This window comes from Erpetoichthys calabaricus, chromosome 18 (assembly GCF_900747795.2).
Source record: "Erpetoichthys calabaricus chromosome 18, fErpCal1.3, whole genome shotgun sequence".
Taxonomy (NCBI): Eukaryota; Metazoa; Chordata; class Cladistia; order Polypteriformes; family Polypteridae; genus Erpetoichthys; species Erpetoichthys calabaricus.
The window spans coordinates 29,830,361-29,852,896 of record NC_041411.2 but is presented as its reverse complement, the minus strand read 5'-3'; the positions used below and the strand labels follow the sequence as shown (position 1 = coordinate 29,852,896).

At 37.8% G+C, this 22,536-nt stretch overlaps 1 protein-coding gene across 1 annotated transcript in view; it reads right to left on the bottom strand.

Moving 5' to 3' along the window:
• Nucleotides 1-22,536, bottom strand: part of LOC114668668 (ERC protein 2) — a 724,143-nt gene that overhangs the window by 223,342 nt on the left and 478,265 nt on the right. Inside the window, 1 exon segment of the mRNA XM_028824542.2 lies at nucleotides 15,098-15,245. Coding sequence (XP_028680375.1) covers nucleotides 15,098-15,245 — 148 coding nt within the window.

Sequence of the window (22,536 nt, the reverse complement as noted above, 5' to 3'; positions counted from 1 at the left end):
CCTCCACAAACACAGTCTCTCGGATCCCAACTCTCCTTTATATATATAGATTACCATTTATTTGCTGAATTAAGCAGATTGCAAAAATAACACAAGGAATGTGGCAGAGGATTGGGTAACCTCACAGTTGAGTGATTAATATTTTTGTTCTGTTGAGACCTAAAAAACCTGATTGACGCATTAAGCTATAAATTATGACAGGTGAAGATCATTCCAGAGTTTAAAATATTTTCTGACTATTCTATGGATGTTGTGATTACCTTCAATAAACATATCAAGAGTTAGGTATGGTCTTACACCCCATGTCACTGGGATAGGTTGCAGTTATATTAACCTGAGGAAAAAATGAATGGACTAATTTTAATAAAATAAGCACCTTTTAGTTACTTAATGATGCACAAAATATTGTGCCACTGCCCAATGATCAAACTTTACAGCTTAATTCGTCAAACAAAATGTAAATGTTTGGGATATTGGGCAAATGCAACCTGACATCAGAGTAAACCAGACAAATAAGCAGAACTTCCATAGCTCTAAAGGTCTACAAGTCATATGCTGGCAAGCTATACTCACTGTAGACCACTCCACTGTCCAGAAAACAGAGAAACGGCAGTCTCAGTGAGAGGCTTCACTTTGTCATTTTTTTCAGTACAATCAAGTTCATGTGGTACATTACGACCAAAACCCATGTCACATCTTGGACTTATCAGTACACATCTGTGATGGTAGAAATGTGATACCATGTTACAGTTTTGGTCAGTCTTCTTTGGCACTGTTATACTGTAAGCAATGTTGCTTAGTGGACTGTACAGCATACCATTGCAAATTCAGTCTCCAGCACTGAATCGCCATGTGACAATAAAAGAGTCACTTTGTGAGGTAATCTTCGAGTTGTTGAATCTGTATATGCACAGAAATCTACAATAGCTTTGTAGTTCTCAAAGTGGTTTAAGGTGATGTTCACTAAATAGGGATACAATGTATATATATATATATATATATATATATATATATATATATATATATATATCACACATGCGCACATGTTAGACAGTCTAAGGGCTTAACGAAGGGTAAGAGGCAGAGTCAGGGGTTGATAAACTCCACTAATGCCTTTTCTCCCTCTTCCACAGAACACCAGAAGAAAAGCCCAGCTAGAGCTCCGCCCACTTCCCTTCCCAGACCACGCCCTCCTGCCGACATCAATTCCACCTGAACCTGCCTCTTCCTGCCTAGCCTCTATAAAAACCGAACCCTTCCGCCTGCACTTAGTCATTATCTTTATTCAGTCTTTTATGACTACTCACTTTTTTTCACTTCTGTTTTAGCTACATCGTGACAATATACGGGGTGGACCCCCAAACCTTTCCACTTGTTCTTGTGTCTTTTACTATATTATATATACAGAATTTCAGAAACAAATTACATCACTTTTTTATATAGTTACCTTCCTTTGTGATGCAATTTTTCCAGCGCTGTACCAACTTTTTAATGCCCAGTTACTACTACTCCCACCTTCACCATTTCCAACAAAAATACGAACGTATGCAAACTTTTTGAACGACCCTCTTGTATTTTATATTATATATATATATATATATATATATATATATATATATATATATATATATATATATATATATATATATATATATCAGTATATATGTGAATGTTTATACTGTATATATATGTGTGTGTGCACACGTATGTGTGTTTGCACTGCAACAGTCAAATCATTTACATTTCTTTCTTTCTTTCTTAATAAAATGTAAACACTACAAAGGAGCTCTTTTAACCGTGCATTGTATGCAGCAGGGCAATTTGGCATTGGGAGATTTTAAACCACCTGCTGTTCCTTCATAATGTAAAAAGACTAAACTTGGTTATTGTTTTTGTTTTTATTACATTTATCCACATTTTCCAGGAATCTTCCATTCAATATTTTGTGAGGTTTATCTCTGTATGTAGAACCCATGGAAACCTAGGACTGTCTCAACGAGGTTCTAACGATGCCCTAGTCACCGATTTAAGACTGTTTTGTTGAGCATGGTTATTGCTTGTCAAGCATATTATTGCTTGTATTTGTTTTACTTTGGACAACTCTTGCTTTATATGCAACATGTAAGCCATTACGATGGCATTCAACCCACCGTGAAAACTTTGATCTGTAAAAAAGTACAGAAATTTCAAATTTCAAAGTTGTGCACAATGTAAAGCTATGTAAAGCAGCAAAAAAAGACATTTTATTTTAGTAATTTCCCTCACACGTCATATTGTTAAGTAAGCTAATACCTATTGTTTACTTTTAATGTTATCAATTAGGCAAAGAATTATCTGAAATAATTTGAACATGTTGTAAATTTAAAACTTTTAAATTATACAGAAAAATGTCCCCATAACATCATCGAACCTGCTTAACCCACTTCAGAGTTTTGCTTTATAAGTACAGTATGTATGACTTAGAGCCATAGCAATCATAGCAGCATAGCAAGAAAAATATGAAGAGCTACTTTACCTTTAGAAACTCATAACCCGCATTATATGCTGGTAGATCTAAACTTTGACATGCTTTCTAGTTATGACACTTTCTTTTTATAACAAGAGCACCATTTCTGGCCTATTGTATAGGGAAAGTTCATCATGGTATCTCTTTGAACAGCAATGTTTGCATAAGGGTCTTTCAACATGTAACATTTTTTTGCTGGCTTATACTTTTGTCAGCCAATTTAATTCCCATCTTTCTTAATGACATTTTGCAGGAAATGCAAGATAAAAGGATTTTTTTGAAACCTCATACCTGAAGGACTGTGTTGTGCTCCAAATTCCATACACACATTTGTACTAGAAATGAAACGGCAGCACTTTTTAGAGATCTATAATGAATCATAAGTACAAAAGTAATTTTTGCATATACTCAAGGGTACTAATGTGTTCTGAGCATTGGTGGTAAAGAGGATTCACTAAAAGTCAATTGTAATGTTGCTTAAAGTTAAGAAAAACATACATAAAAATGGCATGTTCTGAAATTTTGCTTTATGCTTTGCTTTTTCCAAAGCTTGAATATGAACGCAATAATGAACCCTCAAGATAAGCAGAGCCCTTTTTCATTGTGAAAGTATAAAACAGCAAAGTCTCCTCAGATTTGTTATCTCAGAATTCAGTTTAAATGAATGCAATTTGGTTGCTTTAAAATAAACTAGTACTGAAAACATCAATGACTTTCTGGACTTAATAAATTAGAATTAACAAGCAGGAGTTTATTTTATTTTTAGATTCACCTTTGAAATTCTTTTACTTTTCTGGAAAATTTGATCTTTTAACTTTGATGTTGACAGTTCTATTTTCATGAGGACTACTATACAATATAATTACATTTTTTATATAAAGGAAGGACACGACTAGTGTTACAAAACCTAAAACAGCAGCATGGTGTTAAAAGTGCTAGTCAAAAAGCAACCACTTTAGAACTGGGCCTGAGAAGTGGATCTGCAATCTGTGTTACACCAGTAGGTATGGTAACTGGACCTTTAAAATTAAACTGCTTAAATTAAACCTGCTTAAGGATTTCATTCAATTTAGGCAAAATCAGGTATATCCACAATGCACTATGGCACGACGCCTTCACAAAAATGAATGCTCATGTTGGCTAGCATTTGAAACACATTTGTGACATAACATGATGCTATTTTGCGTATCATTGTCTATTTATGGTGAGAATGTTTACTATTATTGTTGCTATTATTTATTATTTGGCACTCCATTAGTGTACTATTTTAAATTTACCTTGAGAGGTTACTTCAACTTATAAATTTTTTTATATTTTTCTCTTTCACTCATTTGACAGGCACTCCTACGAGCAAAGCAGAGACACATCTGCAGTCATGTGTGCTACCCCAGCTTGTTCTTGTAGAAGTGGCCCCTGGGCAGTGGCATGCGCCAACGTCTCTCACAGCAGCACACTTCTCCTGCTCCTTGAAATCAAAGTGAGTAAGTGACATGATGTTCATGAGGATAAAAGAAAAACGTGCAAGCAACTTAACTAATGCAGAAATGAATGAAAGAAGAAATAAGCTCCCCAACTAAGGCTTAGTGGCAGTTTACACATTGTAAAATACTCATTTATACTAAAGACAACCTCATAAGTACATCGTCTGTGGATCATAAAAACTCAAAATTTCTCTGATAGTATAACTTATCAGTCAAGTGCCACAATGATCTTTCATCTGTTCTGGCAGCACAGGGCCGCAGTCGTTTTGAATAGAGGTGGAATTAAAATATAGATTATTAACTAAAATATAGGGCTGCCCTTTGTCACCGATTCTGTTCATAACTTTTATGGACAGAATTTCTAGGCGCAGCCAGGGTGTTGAAGGGGTCCGGTTTGGTGGACTCAGGATTGGGTCACTGCTTTTTGCAGATGATGTTGTCCTGTTTGCTTCATCAGGCCATGATCTTCAGCTCTCTCTGGATCGGTTCGCAGCTGAGTGTGAAGCGGCTGGGATGGGAATCAGCACCTCCAAATCCGAGACCATGGTCCTCAGCCGGAAAAGGGTGGAGTGCCCTCTCAGGGTTGGGAGCGAGATCCTGCCTCAAGTGGAGGAGTTCAAGTATCTTGGGGTCTTGTTCACGAGTGAGGGAAGAATGGAGCGTGAGATCGACAGGCGGATTGGTGCGGCATCCGCAGTGATGCGGGCTCTGCATCGGTCTGTCGTGGTGAAAAAGGAGCTGAGCCGTAAGGCAAAGCTCTCAATTTACCAGTCGATCTATGTTCCTACCCTCACCTATGGTCATGTGCTATGGGTAGTGACTGAAAGAACGAGATCGTGAATACAAGCGACTGAAATGAATTTCCTCCGCAGGGTGTCTGGGCTCTCCCTTAAAGATAGGGTGAGAAGCTCAGTCATCCCGCAGGGGCTCAGAGTAGAGCCGCTGCTCCTCCGCATCGAGAGGAGTCAGATGAGGTGGCTCGGGCATCTGATTAGGATGCCTCCTGGATGCCTCCCTGGTGAGGTGTTCCGGGCACGTCCAACCGGGAGGAGACCCCGGGGAAGACTCAGGACATGCTGGAGGGACTATGTCTCCCGGCTGGCCTGGGAACGCCTTGGGATTCCCCAGGAAGAGCTAGAAGAAGTGGCCGGAGAGGGGGAAGTCTGGGCATCTCTGCTCAAGCTGCTGCCCCCGCGACCCGACCTCAGATAAGTGGAAGAAAATGGATGGATGGATGGATTGTAAATAATTACTAGCCAAAGTTAAAACTGGTAATACATAACATGAGACAAGAATCACAAGCAGAGATGCGTAACAATAATATCTGAAACCAAAATAGTCAAGAAAGCCTAAGTCAAAACGTAAATCTTAGCTTAGGGGGTGGGAAGAGCTCAAAACCAGAGATCTTTATTTTAAATGCTCAAACAAGAATGCCAGGTATTTAGGTAATATCCACATTTTTGGACAACTAGAGAGTGTACAATGCTGATTTTATACTGTCTTGGTAATGATGTCACATGTGGCACAATCTTGCTTGTTGCACCTAGCAACCATCAGGCAACCAAGTAAACACTTGTCAGAAACAAGATAGTAAGTGAGAACATGATTAACTTTAATCACCATTAACAATGTGCCTGATTCAATAACAGATGTGATAACAAGAATTCTTGACCTTTAAAACCCATAAAACAAAGTTTCAATAATTTTTAGAGGCCAGGGAGGAACAAAAAAAAATACGTTTAAGAACTTGAACTACAATTAGCCATAGACTTGCCAAAACCAACAACTAATTACAGCACAACAAGTAATGCCTTTTTTCTTCACTTGACTTGGAATCTACTATCTATTGAAGGTGTTTCAGCCATCACAAGCCTTTTTGAGCTCTGTGTTTAACTAAAAATAACAAGATGCAATCCCTAAACATAATCACTTGTTGAAGCATACTAGATTGTTGTTTGGGAACACCCCTGTTGTCTGAAGTTGTGGGCAGCCATCTTACATAGGTGGGGAGCAAAGACATAACACTGCCTTAGTATTTCTAATTATGTTACTTGCCACAAATCTAGCAAGAGTAAATAACATGGCCGTGCAAGGTTTGAAACAAAATGGTGGCAATCACACCAAAGTCAAAAAACAAAATGGTATCACCAGAAAAATAACAAAAATTATAAGTTACCACAAAAACCAAATCTAATAATTATAAAAATTAATCAAAAATGATTATTGTGCAGACAATTTGCCAGATTAATTACATTAATATTGACTACGTTAATAACAATACATTAGTGTTAAAAATAATAAGACTCTTGAAATATTTCGCTGTTCTCACAGCTTAATATATGTTACAAGGCTTGCTATATGTTTGATAACATGCAAACTGTGTATCATAAATATCTAGATTAAGGTGTTGCTATTTTTTGTTTTTCATTCTTGTAGTAGTAGTTGCCTTCTAATGTAATTGTCATAGTCTAATAAATTACTTAATTTATCATTCGTAAAGTAAATGAAAAGGCTCTCTCTGACTGCCATACGACTTTCACATGTTTTAATAATTTAGGAGACTTAATGACTCTTACCGATTCAGTATATTGCCACTGAAGTTTAAATGAAGGAGAGGACTTATGTAGAGTCAAGAGACTTAAACGTTGAACGTTGTTTCAGCTTTCATGTAATTAATCAATAGATTTTGTTTAATTGTGTACAGAATACAAATATGAGGGTTCAATTAAAATTAATGATTCATATCTCATCAACAGATGGCAACACAATATGTGACAGGTACTGACATGTCCTGAAGGTTCTCCTGTCACATTCGTTAGTGACTGGTCACTACACTGAGTTCTTCTTGCTACTCTCTATGAAAAAAAGGCCAGTGCTGGATGGCAGAAGGTGCTGCTCCAATTAAAATTCACTAATGTACAGAAGCTGTTACTGGTGATAACTGTTTTCCAAAATTGAAAGATGACCTTCATGTACATATTTACGCCTCCAATGAAGAAGCTGAGAATGCTGTCAGGACACGGTTCTGGAAAGAGAATGTGGACTTTTACTGTGACGGCTGTATAGAGTAATATGGTGGCTATGTAAAAATGGCTGTTTACAGTTATATGATGGCTAGGGTAAAAAAAAATGAATATGCATATTCTAAGAATTATTCATGTGTTTGATTTTTTTAAACTATTTCCATCCAGTCGAGAGTAAAAGACATTGAGGCAATACTTTTCATTCATCCGCTGCAAATCATCAGTAAATGCCTCATGTTTCTGACTTTTTTTCCATGCTGGTCTCAATTCTTTTACAGCAAGTGTGATTTATTCAATTTGTTTTAGTTAACTAGAAGATAGTAGTACAAAACACTGGCCTGATAAGCTCTATACATTCTGACTAAGTACGTTTGAATGGATGCAGATTCACTTCATTTTCAAAACGTTTCCTGCTTTAAATGCAGTGCAGTGCCGCTCAGTACATGTGAGAAGTGAGCACACTTCCTCAAATATGCATTTGTACAGTACAGTGAATATTTCATTCATACATTTTGAAATTTATCTTTCACGTGATGTGAGGTGCATATTTGAAAGTGCACTAGCCATATCTGTCTCATTAAAAACTCTATACTTACTATAACCACCTGGATGGTAACAAGTTTGGAAGACACACGAGGTCCTGGGCAACACATGTTAAAGTGAGCAGCAAAGATTTTTAAGGTCTCTCTTTAAGGAGTCGTAGTAGGAGAATAATTGGGGACGTTTAACAGGGTAGGTACACAGATATGATTGCTAAAAAATTGAGCATGTTGTTCAGAAAAAAGCAACTAAATGTAATCGGAGTTACTAGTAATGCTTTTTTCTTGTTGTTGTTACTTGATTGCTATGGAGGAGGAGGAGGTTGGGAACGTGAAGTTTTCCACAAATTTATTTGCTTTGTTCGAGTCAAAATTCAGACACTTTTTGTGTGTTTTGCCATCACTCATACATCAGCTGTGTCCACGTCATGTAACATACACTCGGGCGTCACATTGCTCAATCAAAGTTCATTTTAAGTCGCAAAACCTATAGATGCCCATAGTTTTCCTTCATGTAAAATATCAGAAAACATAAACAGAGTGGTGCAACAATAACAGTACTGAGAACACAATGTAAAAGTCAATACAATAAATACAAATAAAACATTACCAGAAATTAAAAAATAACTTCTTCCTGACAGATTAAAGAAACCTCACTGATAATAACATCATTTATTTAAATTGCGCAAGTGCTTAAAAGGAAGTTACACTAAAATTATAATTACAAATAAAATACATAAATTACAAAAATAAAAAATTTAAATAATAACAATCAAATAGAAACGTATACAGCACATGTAAACAAATAAGAATAAGTATGAATTAATTTACTAAGTAAAAAAAAAAAAAAAAGTATGAAGTATGAATTAACTTACTATTAACAAGACTCATTTTTATGTCGCTAATGATTAAAACATTAAGTCTAATGCTATGGTTAGATGATCAGAGAGGAGAAAAAAATAAAAACTCTAAGGAGTTCAAGGCCAAAAGACTGCCCAGCCTCACAGGGATTGCTACCAAATAAAAATATGCTCAAGTGTTATTGTGTTGATGTCCACTTCTAGAAGACTGGAGGTGGTACGGACCCCAATTTGAAATCTCTGCTTTCCTTTACCGCATTAATAAAAATGCAGCTGAAGGATGCTGTTTTTTCTGCTGTACTTCTCTCGGTCTTTTATGAGGTCCTTGGGAACAAGTGCCCATTTACACTGTCAGCACTGTCAATGAATGTTGTAAGTTAGTGATTCTTGAATTGGTAGGATACTAAATGTACATTTCAAAACATACAAATGGGCAGGACATCAAAACCACGTGGCATTAAAATGGCTATTAAAAAAAAACAAAAAAAACTTTTCCCCTACCAAGTGACACTCTTTTGTCATTGGTGGAACATTTGTAAGGTATACTACATTATGTGTTAAACAAAATACACACATACATTTTAAAAACAAATTAAAAGGTCACACATCCTGCATTTTCCAGTTGAAAAAAACTGCAAAGGCCACGGGAGGATGAATTTTCTTAAAAAATTTAAAATTCAAAGCCACAAAAACAGCAGGATTCAAACCACTACAATTCAACTGGGTGTGATATTCAAACAAGCCTGGCCGTCCATGGAGAGAAGGTAGTATTATTGGATGGATGTGTGCTGTTTACTACTGAAAGCACAAAAGAACAATGAAAAAAATAGATAAATAACTTATCTGCTTACATACTTTTATGTATACATGTAACTTGCATGCTGAAATAGTTGTTGTATTTATACTTGTATACTTACGTAAATTCTTAGTTAATAAATATCATATTTATGCATGTAGTGAGAAGTCAAGCAAAATGACACCTTTGATTGGCTAACTAAAAAGATTACAATATGCAAACTTTCGAGGCAACTCAGGCCCCTTCTTCAGGCAAGATGTCATGTATTTATGCATGAAATACTTCCTAATACAGAATATTTGGAGTAAACACTGTGCATTCATTGGGAGTTTGCTTTCCTTGCTTTTCTGAATTAAGACCTTTTCATTTAAATTCTGCTCTTGAAGATGTTCAGGACCAAGTAACCGATAACTGGCCATGTGTAAAAACTGGTGGCAATACATAAATACCAACAAATATCTAAACTCTGCAGAGTGATGAAGATGAAGGAAGTGGCACGCGTGCTTGTATGCTGAAATGTCGGAAAATGAATGCAGTAATACGACTACTATGATTAATATGATAACACAAATATTTGCAGAAGCTTTAAAATATGTATGCATTAATATCCAGATGTTGCGTAGCTTTCTCACACTTGCAGCTTAAAATGTATGTGTGAGACTCAAAGTTGTGCAATCTAAAGTGTTTTCAATAAGCTATACATATATACATATAACTGTAGCTGGGGAAGAATCAGGAAGTAAAACATCTCGACCTTGCATTATGTAACAAAGGTTCAAATAATAAGTGATTGTATCTATGTGATTCAATGAACTTCAATGAAAATGGCGATGCATTGAATACAAATTTGAACTAATTTGCCAGGATTGGTTCCGACACATTGAGACAATGAATTATACTAAGAATGTAAAAATTCAATTGTTAGTTTAGGGCGGTGCAAGGAAGTTTTTAAGTATTCAGTGTTTTAATCCTTGTGTAACCTACAATGCAGCATCTCCAGATCTGCTGGTAGAATCATTATTAACAATTTTCAGCTAGAAAAACATAAAATTATGGCTTCGACAAACTCTCCTCACACACAGATCTTTGCTAGAGCCACCACCAAAGCTGTCACCCACTTGGCCTTCAAGTACATCTCCTTACAAATCTGGAGATCTACCACTACATGGAGGACTACTTGACAGTTTTACTCCCTGTTAGTTGAAAGAATGACATCATGTCTGTGACCTCCTCTGAGATGCAGTACACGCTCTCCTACAAGTGACAAATGATCTAATCCCAAAAAGATGCCTCCATCAGGGTGTGCCAAGTCGCCCATACTATTGATTTAAATCTTCTGGTCTGTCTAGACGCCTCCAAACATCTGAGATAGCTCAACTGCAACTACTGATCAATTGACAGCTCAGCACCTCCTTTAATCTGAGTGTCTCTAACTTAATGGCCTCTGGTCATTATGGAAGAATCTTAGAGGGAAAAAAAGAAAATGCATCCATAGTGTTTTTAATTTGTACGCTGGTCCATCACAGCTTTCCTGGACATAAATGAAAAATAAAACAAAACAACAGCCTACATGCTATATAATCAAGAAACTAAGTTATACACAACTGAAAAACTAACCAGAGAAATTCATATTTAAGAGGCTACACAAATGGAATAAAAACTTTACAGTGTATTACCGTTTCAGTAAATGAACACTTTTGCCTTCAAACAGTTAAAATGTCATCCAGCCAAAACCTCCTTTTCCTTCTTTTGGCAACAACATCAGCAAGCTTAAACGTCACAAAATCCAACCAAATCTTCTGCTGCCAATCAATTTAAACACTTAAAGCGTAGTAAAGCCACATTATTATTGGTCATGTGGTATGAAATATTAGGTTCTTTCATTAAGCAGCTCCTAGACGCACTCATATGCAATAAAGATGCACTTCATTTGAGAAATGAAGCTTTTGTTTTACTTGAGGGCTCCAAGAAGAAAAATAAACTGGTGGCGAATGTTAGCGGTTTCAAACATTTATCAGAATGAGCGCTGTGATAGCAGGAAGTCATCAGCTTTCACAAGATACCGCTCCATGCTTGAGATAGTCCAGGTACCGAGTCTCACAACGCAGTAACTTGTTTACAGTATATCTCAGCCGTCAGCATAAATCACCATGCTAAGATAAGAAATGATGGCCCAAGTGGATTCCATTAAATCAAAAAAAAATGCACAGTTTTCTAATTTATGACCAAACAACATCTGCACTGGCGTGCACAGACTGCTGCATTGCTTTCACAAAAATTTTGAACTTGCTGTCCATTAAAACATGTGAAAAATTACGTCAACAGGCGTGAATCAGGGGGCCCTTCACAAAATAGCCCCAAAGCCTCGTGGTCAGATGCGGCAGCTTTACCAAGTAAAGGCAAACAACACATATAAAAAAAGTACAATAAAAGTATATTCCAGGCGAAAATAAATTTGAGGGGACTAAATAATGGTGGTGTTAAATCAACTCTGCTGGACTTTCAGAATGAGTGGCATAAGTAATAAAGCAGCTGCTCACACTACATTATGTCAAAACTGATGTGTATGTGAATAAATGATCTTCTACTTGTTTGTGAAACAATAGACAATATGAAACACTACTATCTGACATATCACAATACAACTGGTATGTGATGACAGGTTTAGATGAAAATTTTAATTGCATGAAAATTCTACTTGCAGATATCATACACTGCCTGGCCAAAAAAAAAGTCGACACCAAAAAAACTCAAATATTTCGTTGGACCGCCTTTAGCTTTGATTACAGAACGCATTCGCTGTGGCATTGTTTCGATAAGCTTCTGCAATGTCACAAGATTTAGTTCCATCCAGTGTTGCATTAATTTTTCACCAAGATCTTGCACTGATGATGGTTGAGTCTGACCGCTGCGCAAAGCCTTCTCCAGCACATCCCAAAGATTCTCAATGGGGTTAAGGTCTGGAGTCTGTGGTGGCCAATCCATGTGTGAAAATGATGTCTCATGCTCCCTGAACCACTCTTTCACAATTTGAGCCCAATGAATCCTGGCATTGTCTTGCCCGTGCCATCAGGGAAGAAAAAATCCATTGATGGATCCCTTGAGTTACCTTCGCATTGTGCGTGTGGAAATGCTCTTACCATCACCATTAAACATAGACCTGAGTTCTACTGTTATTTTTCTTCGATTTGATTTCACCAAACGTTTAAGTGATCGCCGATCACAATCATTCAGGATTTTTTTCCGGCCACATTTCTTCCTCGAAGAAGATAGGTCCCCACTATCCTTCCAGTTTTTAATAATGCGTTGGACAGTTCTTAACCCAATTTTAGTAGTTTCTGCAATCTCCTTAGATGTTTTCTCTGCTTGATGCATGTCAATGATTTGACCCTTCTCAAACAGACTAACATCTTTTCCACGACCACGAGATGTGTCTTTCGACATGGTTGTTTAAGAAATGAGAAGCAACTCATTGCACCAGTTGGGGTTAAATAACTTGTTGCCAGCTGAAAGATAATCGCCCATGCAGTAATTATCCAATAGGAGGCTCGTACCTATTTGCTTAGTTAAATCAAGGTGGCGACTTTTTTTTTGGCCAGGCAGTGTTTATTCCGTACATGAATGCCCATGTCACACATGAATTTAAAGCAATTGCAGTAGACGTTTTTTGCATAATATACGGATGTACCTAGAAGAGAAAATTAATAGGAAAACAAAACAGAGAGTTAAGCATTTAAAACTACAGCAAAAATACAAATATTTCTAAATGTTTTTTAATTTAAATATATCACATTGCAGTACTTTTTTGAATGTAGAATAAGAGAAGAGAAAAAAGACCAGCTAATTAAACAAAGAGACCAGTTAGAGATGAAATGACTCGCTGATTGGGGAATTGGTTGGAAAAAAAATCTGCAGCTACATGGGTACCAAGAACAGAGTTTCAGAACCACGGCTGTAGACAGAACTTGTTTACCTTGTCCATCCATCCATCCATTTTCCAACCCACTGAATCCGAACACAGGGTCACGGGGGTCTGCTGGAGCCAATCCCAGCCTACACAGGGCGCAAGGCAGGAACCAATCCCGGGCAGGGTGCCAACCCACCACAGTGTTTACCTTGTTCTGAATGTTTAAGCAATACTGTGATAGCCACTGTGCAGCTGGTGTTGGGTATAACAGAAAAATGTAAATGGTGCAAAATATAAAAACATTCACAATCTATTTACTGAAAGAAGCGCCAGTCACAAGACAGGATCCAATCGTGTGTGACATGCTGGCTCATTGCAGGGCACTCTTAATCAAAAGTCAAGTCAAAGCGAACTTTATTGTCATCTCAACCATATACAAGTATACGGATAGACGAAATTGCAAAGCTCAGGGTCCACAGTGTAACAACAGGAAGTGCAAATAAAAATTAAATTAAATTAAAAATAGAAATAAAATTAAAATTTAAAATTTAAATTAAAACACAAACAAGACAAGACATTGTGCAAAGACAAGACAAAGAAGATGATCACAGATAAGGTAAATTCAGTGGTGTGGTGGCACAGTGGCGAATGGTGTTGCCTCACAGATTCACTGTCCTGGATTTGATTTCCGTTCCTGATGATTGTTTGTTAGGAATTTACACATTCTCTCCATGTATGCATGGGTTTTCCATTGGCTACTCAACTCCTTCAACATCTGCAATAAGATGCTGCAGATGTTCTATCAGACGGTTGTGGCGAGCGTCCTCTTCTACGCGGTGGTGTGCTGGGGAGGCAGCATTAAGAAGAAAGACACCTCACGCCTGGACAAATTGGTGAGGAAGGCAGACTCTATTGTTGGCATGGAGCTGGACAGTTTGACATCTATGGCAGAGCGACGAGCGCTCAGCAGGCTCCTATCAATTATGGAGAATCCACTGCATCCACTAAACAGTGTCATCTCCAGACAGAGGAGCAGCTTCAGTGACAGACTGCTGTCACTGTCCTGCTCCACTGACAGACTGAGGAGATCGTTCCTCCCCCAAACTATGCGACTCTTCAATTCCACCCGGGGGGGGGGGGTAAACATTAACATTATACAAAGTTATTGTCTGTTTTTACCTGCATTATTATCAATCTTTAATTTAATATTGTTTTTTGTATTAGTAAGCTGCTGCTGAAGTATGTGAATTTCCTCTTGGGATTAATAAAGTATCTATCTATCTATCTATCTATCTATCTATCTATCTATCTATCTATCTATCTATCTATCTATCTATCTATCTATCTATCTATCTATCTATCTATCTATCTAACTATCTATCTATCTACTCCAGGTTTCCTCAAATGTCCACAATGATGTGCAGGTCAGGTTAATAGGCAACTCTAAATTTTCCTTGTGTGAGTGGGCCCAAAAATGGATTGGGTCTCCCCACAAGCCCAAAGAGTCAACTCTTGCCCCTTACACTCCTCAATTGAATTATACAGGTTTGAGAATGTAATATTTCGATTATGCTATTTAAACTAACACACATGTCTTTGGGTTTGAGAGGAATGTGCAGACTCGAATGAGACAGTGATGGGGCCAAGATTTAAACTCTGTCTCTTGGAACTCTGGCAGCTGTGGTAACCACCGGGTCATTCTTCTGTGCTACTCCAAAACAATTATAATAAATTTGTTTTTTTTTCATGTATGGGGTAATCTTCATACGAGTAGTAGATTCCTGCCAATTACACTCTTTTTCATAGAAAAGAATCCCCTGTCGGTTATCTGTATTTTAAGGTTTTAGTTAAATTATGCTCATCATCTCCTGGCAGACAAACCTTTCAAGAGGAAGAAACGTGTTTTGCAAGTGTTCTCTATACAGCTTTTACATAAGGTACCTAATGGCTAGAGGGTCATAAAGAAAGCCAGAAGAACTTTTTACCTGCTGTTTAAGCTGATGAACCAATCGGTCCTTTTCCCGCTTTAGCGCCATGACCTCTTCTTGACTCTTCTTTTTTTTGGACGCAGACAGCTCCAGTAAGGCAATGTTTGCATCTTTCTCACTAATGGCAGCCAGGAGAGCTTCCTGTCTGTAGAGAGAGAGAAAGAAAGAAAGTGAGAAGAGTTATGTGCCTGAGGACCTCTGAATTAACAAAAGCACCCTACTTAAACGGAGTGATTGCCTTTGTATCCATATCATTTGGTTTGATTTACTTTTCTAAATATATCTGTATTCATTGATACAGTTTACTAATTCTTCATCATTTTCATGTTTTTTTTTTTCTTTCCAAACAGAATATTTTAATGGCATCTGTCTACAGAAAGACGTGCAGAAAGATCTCCTCCAGGAGGACGCTCAGTGATTTTTATTCAAGACTCCAAAGTGAAAACATCATTGTTCTACTCTAGGCACAAGAATCGAAAGCACCCCAGGTGTCATGCTAAACACAGATGGAGTTGTCATGAAATGTACATCTGCGGGCCCTTCGGGAAGGCAGCTGCCAGGGGAAGTCAAATAACGGTCTCATAAATAAGCACTCAAGTTAGTTGGGGTTGTGTACTCACAGCCTTCATACCCGCCCGCCACACATATTAACCTGATAGAGTACACAGTCTAATTGGTATGCTAAGCAGTTGGTTTGCGAGAAATCCCCTTTAAAAATGTATTATTGGATGTGCTGGAAGCAATCATTGACCAGGCAGTCTAGCCACACAGCCAGGAAAGGAAGCAAAAAGAAGTAATCCTGCTTGTTTAGTATTTAAATACAAATTCATACAATCATTTGCCAGTATCTCAAAACTTTATAATTTGAAAAAAATCTAATAACATTAGTATTGCATTTACTATGAATTTTAACAGGACAGAAAGGAAATGTTGAAGGTATTTCATATTTCTGCTTGCATAAAACTAACAAATTCTACACACTGGGTGTGTAGGACAGTTTGTTCATTTTTAAAGGAGTACATTTGTACTGTAAACACCACATGTTACCAAGAGAGAAGAACAAAGAAACAATTAAAAACTACAAGCCACACAGAGCGTAAGATGTTGAAGAATTAGGAAATTTCTTTATTTAGCTGTTTTTTATTTTATTATTGTAGCTGTAAGAAGTGTTTTTAACAATTAACTCATTAAACTCCTGAAGCAACAAACTATAATTTAGAAAAGACTTTCTATACGTATTTTCTGTGATTGAATTAGATCACTGATACTCTCTTGCAGACTATCATAATCCTCAGAATCACTCAAAAGTCATTCTTAGGCTTGCTTTTCAGTGCTGTCAAGAGAAGGTAGGAATGGGCAGAGGAACATTGAAAGAAGCTAGATACAGATTACTTCTGTTTCAACTATACATTCATTTTGCATATAAAAAATATAAAGAAAGATATCTTAAGAAATAAAGCGTTTCTGTAGAAGTTGTGCCTTCCATAAATAATTTCTGATAACAGAACTTACACAAAAAAAATAGTTTTACCTACTGGAACAGTTGGACAACTGTAGGATTTTATTCAAAAAACACAAAGTATTTGCAGGAATGAGAATTCTCCTCTTGTAAGGTACTGTGGAAATAAAACTAGATAGATATGTGAAAGACACTAGATAGAGAGAGATCAAGAGAGAGCGATAGATAGATGAGATAGGTCGATCGATAGATAATTTAGCGTAGTTGGCAGGATGAGATAGATCGATCGATATATAGATAATTTAGCGTAGTTGGCAGGATTAGATCGAGAGATCGATAGATATGCACATACACTATGCTTTGAACACACATCAGAAAGTTTTAAAAAAAAGAAAGTTAAAAAAAAAAATCTGACTTGGCAGTCCCAGTCACAGTGAGGCATCATGTGGATGTACTGTTGTTGGTATAAAGGATTCCCGTAGTGTTTTTTGACACACTTCTGCTGAATAATTTGTTGGCTGAAAGTCAGAGAGAGGATTTACACATTGTTCATAATGGCACTCAGTGTTGTTTAATTCTCTTCCTTACTACTGCATCTAGGGTGTCCAGAGAGTGTCCCATAAATGAGCTTGCCTTTTTTATTAGCTTGTTTATTTGGTTGGTCTCTCTTGAATTGATGTTACCTGGCCAATACACCACAGTGGAGAAAATTGCACTGGCCATCACTGAGTTGTAGAAGATGTGAAAGATGTCACTACCCACATTAAAGGAACATTGTATCTTAAGAAAAAAAAAGCTTACTCTGCCTTTCCTTAGCTCCTCTGTGTTATAAGACCAGTCCAACTTGTCATTGATATGGAACTTCAAACACTTGCAGGAGCGCACCACCTCTACATCCACTCCCTGAGTAGTAACTGGACATAGAGGCTCTTCAGTGCAGTGAAAGTCAATAACGAGTTCCTTGGTTTGGCTAAAATTGCAGACAATACTTCCGCACCAAGAAACAAAGTTCACCACCATGTTCTTATACTCCCCCTTATCAATACGTGCAGAATCATCTGAGAATTTCTGTAAGTGACATGACTCTGAGTTATATTTATAGTCTGAGGTGTACTGAGTCAAGTCAAAGTCAAAGTGAACTTTATTGTCATCTCAACCATATACAAATATACAGATAGACGAAATTGCGAAGCTCAGGGTCCACAGTGTAACAACATGACGTGCAATAAATAAATTAAAAATAGAATTAAAATTTAAAAATTTTAAAATTAAAAATTAAAACACAAACAAGACAAGAAATTGTGCAAAGATAAGACAAAGAAGTAGCAGCAATACTGATGTGTAAGATATGTAATATAATAAATAATAGATATAGATAATACAGAAATTATCAGTGTATGCTAATAGTTGTTTAAGACGTGTAAACAATGACAGGTCAGAATGTTTTACAGCAGAAGGATAACAAGAGTGTCAAAATACTTAAAGGTCAGTATGAGATTTTCAGCTCTTTTCTACATGCACACTCGTCTTTACAGGAAAGTGGCTTGCGTGTATTAAAGTTCTGTTTTTAGAGGTGGTTGAGGCCGTGTGGAAGATCCCAGGGGGCAGCCTGGTGTTAAGGAGTCTGACAGCTTGGGGGTAAAAACTCTTCTGCATCCTGGCAGATCTGGCTTTGATGCTGCAATATCTTCTCTTGGATGGCAGAAGTGTGAAAAGTCCATGTGAGGGGTGTAAGGGGTCCTGTACAATGCTGCAGGCCTTGTGGACACTACATTTGTAAAATATGTCCTGTAGTGAAGGGAGATGCACCCTAATAATGTTCTCTGCTGTCTTCACTATCCTTTGCAGGCGCTTGCGGTCGGATATGTTGCAGTTGCTATACCAGACAGTGATGCAGCTGGTCAGAACACTCTCAATGGTGCCTCTGTAGAACATGGTGAGGATGGAAGGGGGAAAACTTGCTCGCTTCAGCCGCCTCAGGAAGTGTAGTCTCTGCTGGGCTTTCTTGATTAGTGATGAGGTGTTACTGTATGTATCCACGTAAGTTCCTCAGTTATGTGCACACCAAAGAGCTTGGTACTCCTAACATTGTGAGTGAAGAGAGAAGGAGACAGTATTGATCCTTGTGGTGCTCCAGTGTTGCTCACATCCACATCAGAAACACAGTCCTCAAGCTTCACAAACTGCGTTCTGCCTGACAGAGAGTCCATGATCTAGGACACCTTAGGCTCACCACCTGTGTATCTCTGAGCTTAACCCTTGACAAGGATGGCTGGATGGTACTGAAGGCACTGTACAAATAGAAAAACATAATCCTGACAGTGCTGTCAGCTTGGTCCAGGTGAGAATAAGCCTTGTGGAGCAGATAAATAATTGCAGTAATTGCATCCAGTTCTCCAAACTGCAGTGGGTATGGGAGGTCTACCACAATAAGACTCATATAGTCCAGGACCAGCCTCTCAAAGGTCATCATGATTTGAGACGTAAATGCCACTGCTCTGTACTCATTGGGTGACAAGGTGCCTGCCTTTATTGTAACAGGAACAATGCAGGATGTTTTCCTCAGCAGCAGTACTTTCTGGAGCCTTGGTGACAGACTGAATAAGAGAACACCACAAAGTTGGTTAGCACAGGCCTTAAGAACTCCAGGACTGACTCCATCTGGTCCTGTGGCTTTTCCTTTGTGTAGCTTCCCCAGTTATCTCCTTACTTGATCTTCAGTTATAGACAGCCCATACTGACAGTCATTACTGGACTTGTCACTGGCCATTGTAGTTGACATGTTAGGGGTTGTTGATGTAATGAGGATGGTATGGGGGGACTGGCCATTGGAAGAAGGTGGTAGTGGGAGAGAAAATCCATTAAAAATTGGTTCAGGGCATTAACTTTGTCCACATCCCCTTCTAGCACAGAGCTACATCAGTATTATCTCACCTGGAACAGTGGTGAAGAACTTCTAAAACACATTTAATTTCATCCTTGCCTAGGTTATCAGAACTGTTGAGGTGAATTTTATTTAACATTGGATTCCACATAGTGTGGATTACTCTTTTACTGTATAACCGACTGTGCTTTGTGTTTAGTGAGTATTGTTGTATTCATTTATTTTGATATATAAACATGTCCATACTGGGTTTTTGGCCTGTGATAATTTCTGATTAAGGACATTGTTTTTGCCAGCTATCAATTTAGAGAAATAATTCAGATTAAGCATATCAAGGTTTCAGAGGTAAGCCTATTTAAGTAGGAGCTTGCACTAGTGAAATTGTGCTATTGAGAGATCCTATACGTACACATTGTACAGTACAAATATTCTCAAATGAGTTAGGGGTATGTGTAAGAATATACTGTACTGCTGGTTGACTCCAACAAAAGGCAGACAATTACAGAAGGAACCTCACAGAAGCATGAATCTGAGTGTGCAATGGTGGGGCAGTGGATGGCTGCTGATAGTCCACAATGTTAGCAGTTTTATCGGTTGCCTATTCTGCACACATCAAAGGGGGCTATCCATATAAATGACTATATGCCTGATTAATCCTCATTAGTTGTTTATTCTTACACTTAGATCTACAGAGCTCTTCTGCTTGTGGCAATAGATCCCAACATTGGTAGTTGCAGATGAAATGGGACAATATGACTATAGCCATGGCCTGTATGCCAGAGAATGTGCTGCTGCATTTACAATGTGCTACAGCACAATGAAGAATTTGAATTGGTGGACTGTAAATCTTAATTTGCCTTAAACTTTCCCATTCACTTTTGGATCTTAATGTTTTCAGCCTAACCGCAAAGTAGAAAACTGACAGGCTTAACTTGTCATTGTTAGTGCACTTTCACAATGAAGAAATCCAAAAATAAACAGAAATGCAAAGCTACTTACTAAGTGATGGAATAGATTTTCTGCCTAATTTTGTGTGAATGTAATTTTTAAAAACCATGCATGCATTTTTTTCCAATTTTGTTATGAATCAATGTGGAAGAAGTTCATGGTGGGCTGCACCACACAAATGTCTGCATGTGGAATTTCCAGTCAGGAAATGGAAAGTAGTAATCCAAGTAACACATGGATGACTGTCTCTTGACGACAAAGAGGAAGTTCAATGAGATTGTTTCCTACTACAGACTAAGGATGGATGATTGCTTTTGTTTATACAAAAAAGCTTACTCCAAGGAGGGTTACTTGGCTGTCCTTTGCATAGCCTTGAGTTACACACAATCATCTAAGTACATTTGAGTTCAACTGGCAAAGAGGCAATACATCAACATTTGGAGTTATCTCACCATTTGCAGCAGCCCAGAAACATTTGCCAATCAGGAGTGGCTACATAACTACAAGTAGAAAATTCTTTAAAATTGGTATGGTCACTACATTGGTAACACCAGATATAAATAAGCCAACTGCAGGTTCTGACAGCAGCCTCCACGATAAAGAGACTGAGCCAAGAGTAAGGCGAATGCTGCGAGGTTCTATCATGCAGTGCATACCAGGAAGAGGGTGCATACCAAAATGAGCAAGTTGAAAAGCCAATGGCAAGTAAATACAAAATACATCAGTCTGTAGTCTAAAATGTTTATTCAAAAAAACAAGAAGAGGATCAAAAATGCAAAGGTACCAAAAACACAAGAAAACGAACAAAAATAAAAAAGACAACTAATAAATCAATGAAGATGTAATTATAAGCAAGCAACAGGATCCAAAACACAGAGTAAAGGCAGAATACAAAAACAGATACTAGACCAAACCATTAAATCCCTCAGAACAGGAGCTACAACAATTAAGGCTTTTTGTAAAAGTAAGATACACAATGCCAGAATGAAGAACTCCAGTCAGGTACTCTCTTTTAATTCTGTTCTTTTTTCTGTCATGTGACTGCAACACAATTATCATTGTAATCTATACAAATGGAAGGAGTTAGGGGAAATTGTACAGAAAAAGTATGCCCCATTGCATCTATGTTTTAGACAATGTCATAAGGAGCAGTCTGTCTATTTTGCATAAGATGTGCAGAGGCCAGTTAAGTTTCACCACTCATTTCTTTATTTGATTCTCTGTCACGGTCCCTTTCTTGACATTTTTGGTCTGCCAATGGAACTCTAAAATCAAACTGCCTGACTGCAACCCTCGCAGTGTTTCAATCTGTAACATGACCAGGGCCAGATTAAGGTGGGTGCTATTGATGCTGCAGCATTAGGCCTATTCCTGAAATAGGCCCAGATGAAAACAGACGAGTGAGTGTCGAATGCACATGCACCAATGATGCCTAGAAAAAATAGGCCTTTTTTGCGCTGCAGCATCAGGCCCAATTTCGTCTTAATCCGGCCCTGAACATGACATACAGAGCACCCTCAAACCAACTAAGAACTCGTTCAGAGTTGTAAAGTCGGACCCTATTCCAACAGCATCAACCGAACCTTGGATGAAGCTCAAGTCTATTGTAAGGCTACATACATAAACACCCATCCAGGGCAAATTTAAAATAATCAAACCTAATGCATGTTTGAAGGAGGCAGGAAATAAACCAGCAGTAATTAGAGGAAAAAATGTGCAAACTCCACAAAGACAACCACTGGGTGCAGAATTCAAACTCATGAGGCAGCAGTGCTTACTCCAGTGCTACCATAACACCCCAGTCCAACATGTGCAGATAAAAATTCAAAATGAGAAATCAAAGTTATATAATTGCCTTCCCCTTGCTTATATTAATGCTACTGTCATACAAAATATTTTAAGCTATTCTGTAATAAACTCTCCTTCACCAGCTTTTACCATAAGCCTTTCATACAGCAACCTCGACCGAGGCTGATTAGAGCTCCTGTCCTAGTGATTTATATGGCCCTGCTCACCAGGCTCCAGTGAGTCAAGGGCTGATCTCATTTTAATCACGTCTAGACAATGCAACAGATTAAATTCTGTGTATAGCAAATAAATAAATAACATTTCCTTTAGATGCGCCCCAAATTTGTCTTATTATTA